The sequence below is a fragment of the Pantherophis guttatus genome, chromosome 3 (assembly GCF_059756535.1).
Source record: "Pantherophis guttatus breed Tessera chromosome 3, ASM5975653v1, whole genome shotgun sequence".
Classification (NCBI taxonomy): Eukaryota; Metazoa; Chordata; class Lepidosauria; order Squamata; family Colubridae; genus Pantherophis; species Pantherophis guttatus.
Window position 1 is genome coordinate 146,008,234 of NC_142065.1, and position 2,603 is coordinate 146,010,836.

The 2,603-nt window shown below is 51.8% G+C and overlaps 1 protein-coding gene across 1 annotated transcript; it reads right to left on the bottom strand.

The window, feature by feature from the left end:
- Positions 1-377: 377 nt before the first annotated feature.
- On the bottom strand, positions 378-1,909 carry LOC117672464 (hemoglobin subunit alpha-A). Its single transcript, XM_034429106.3, has 3 exons — positions 1,383-1,909; positions 1,064-1,268; positions 378-913 (listed from the first exon to the last, which is right to left on the bottom strand). Exons 1-3 carry the CDS (start codon positions 1,475-1,477, stop codon positions 785-787), a joined length of 429 nt encoding a protein of 142 aa, XP_034284997.2. The 5' UTR covers positions 1,478-1,909; the 3' UTR covers positions 378-784.
- Positions 1,910-2,603: the final 694 nt, after the last annotated feature.

The window sequence follows — 2,603 nt, forward strand, 5'->3', positions numbered from 1 at the left end:
GACAATTATCTTTAGCCATGATATGTTTTCTCTGAGTATTGCTGTTATTTGACTCCGACTATTTACTCTGATTAACCTGAGTTTAAGTTTTACAATGTTATGCGAACCCAAGTATTGCTTTTGGCTTAATTTGCTTAAGCTTTTCCCAAATTCTCTAAGAAGTTGCCACGCACATTCCCAAACAAAGGGCATACATTTGAGCCATTTCATTCATACTGCCTTGAAAAAACAGCAACGGGACTCCTCTTCTACAAAGTGCCCACCCACATCAAGATGACAAATGTTTTCTGCCCCATTCAGAAGCACATGCAGTACTAACAACAACACAACAGAACAACTTGGAACATTAGACAGACACCGAAAAAGGCTATTGCACCTCTTTTCCTGTGCTTTTATTAATTTGTTGTAATAATGAAGACAGATTCAACAAGGGAGAGAAAGCAATGGAAACAATAGTTTGCACAACAGTGGAAGTAGAACCAGCTCAGAAATTAATGGTGGTGGATGACATTAGGGTGGTTGATAAATCATCCACACCTTTAGATCTTCAGTTGCTCAGTCCCACTGCAAGAGAGCTCAGACTTTGGCTTGGTCAATTCAGCTGCAGGACAACTAGCAATTCAGGCTCCAAGGAGACACCCAAATTAGGGTTCCACAAGTGAACCCCACAGAGTAGAAGACATGCAGGCAAGAGATGTTGGCAAGGTTATCCAGGAAGTAGGAGAGAGACCGGAGAGGAAGAGGGCCATTATTTCCGAGCACAGGCAGGGCGTGCACTTTCCTTCTAACGGTACCTGGACACCAGCACCTTGGCGACTTTGTCAAGGAATTTGTCAAGGGACAAAATCACTTCGGGTTTGAGGGGCCCACCGTTGTGAGCGGCGATGGTTACCTCGAGGCAGTGGGCCAGCAGCTGCAGACAGGAGAGGGGTGCCGTTAAGAGAAGGCAGAGCATAGCCCGCCCCGAGCCGCCGGGCGGAGAGACGACTACACGGATTCCCCCGGCCCCCCGAAGGGAAAGGTGAAACAGGCGCCCCGATTCCGCCGGGGGAAAGCCACTCACCTTAAAGTTGACGGGATCCACGCGGAGTTTCTGGGCGTGCAAGTCGCTGAGCTTGGAAAGGGCTCCCGCCACATCGTCCAGGTTGTTGACGGCTTCGGTGATCGCGTCGATCACTTTCTTGCCGTGACTCTTGAGATCGCTGGAGCCGGGGCTCACGTCGAAGTGGTGGAAGTAGGTCTTGGTGGCTGGGTAAACGGTGAACAACCTGCGGGGGAGAAAAAGGGAGAGTGAAGGGAAGCCCCGGGGCCAACAGCAGCAGCATCGCCCAGGCCAGCTTCGCGCAAGCCGCAAGTGGAAGGAAGGGAGGGGAGCGGCTTACCTAGAAAGGGTCTCAGATCCGTAGAGTTCGGCATTCTTGCTCACAGTGCCCCAGCTGGCTCGCACCCTGGCCTTGTCTTCCTCGGTGAGCACCATCTTGGCAGGTTCGTGCCCTCGACAGCCGGGCTGCCCTTTTATCAGGCCGGGGAGGCCCAGCCGAGCACGCCTTCTCCCTCCCGCCCAAGACACCACACCCCTCCTCACGGGGTGGGGGTGGGGGTAAAGGCGCTGGCGAGCTTTCTCCGGAGGGGATCCCAGCCTCTCGCTTGGTCTTCTTCCCCCGCCTTGTCCTAAGCCATCATCCCATCCCGTCGTGTCCCTCTGTCTGGAAATGGTGCGGTTTTCCCCCAACGGGGAAGCCCCCGTGTCTACCCTGAAGTGTCCCCGTCCCCCCCACGTCAGAAGAGATCAGGAAGCCCCGTCAGAGACCGCGATGGGGAGTTGCTGGAGAACGGGGTTTGGGAAAATTAGGGGTGGGGGACGAAGGAGGAGAGCAGGTTTGACAGAGCCTTAGTCTCTCTCAAAGAGAGGGACAGTTGAAGTGAGTTCAGACCATGAAGGCAAATCCAGTTTGGGGGGTATGGACGAAAGTCTAGTTTGGAGACAAGTCATCCTATTCCTCGCCACCCCCCCACCTAGCCCCATCTCCAAGTATTCTACAACCAGCCATTGCAGAGCTGGAATTATTGAGACATTGTCCATTGAGTATGGGTCCTTCTACTATTGATGAGAGAAAAATATCCTCTCCTGGAGCTTTTTTTTTTTTTCAAACTACTCACCCCCCCTCCCTCAATTGGGGGGGCTTTGCTCATTGGGGGTGATGAAGATGCCCAATTCCAGCAGCAGCCAAGAGATGGGGAGAGGCTCCTCCTCTTATCTACATAAAGCAGCTGCAGGGACATAGCTGCCCCTAGGCAGTGGCTCTGGGTGGGGCAGCTGAGCCTGATAAGCAGCACAGCAGCCTTGAAGTCTCTTTCTAAATACTAAGCCCAGAATGAATGGATGCCACTGGCTGGATTCGCCTATAGCATGGAAACCAGCATCGGTTGCCTCGTATACTGCACTAAATAAGTCACCACAAATAGAAATATATTTCATTGACTATAGTGTCCCTATTCAGTAAGTTACAAGCAACATAACATTGAGACAAAACCCAAACAGTTACATTATGGTTCAGCATTTTGCACGAATGAAGCCATGATGAGTGTGTTGGGGGATACAT

Excerpts from the sequence above, each read along its gene's own strand:
- LOC117672464 (XM_034429106.3), bottom strand. The coding sequence starts at position 1,477 with ATGGTGCTCACCGAGGAAGACAAGGCCAGGGTGCGAGCCAGCTGGGGC. Across the intron at positions 1,269-1,382 it reads GGATCTGAGACCCTTTCTAG|GTTGTTCACCGTTTACCCAG; the intron begins GTAAGCCGCTCC and ends TCTCCCCCGCAG. Across the intron at positions 914-1,063 it reads TGGATCCCGTCAACTTTAAG|CTGCTGGCCCACTGCCTCGA; the intron begins GTGAGTGGCTTT and ends TCCTGTCTGCAG.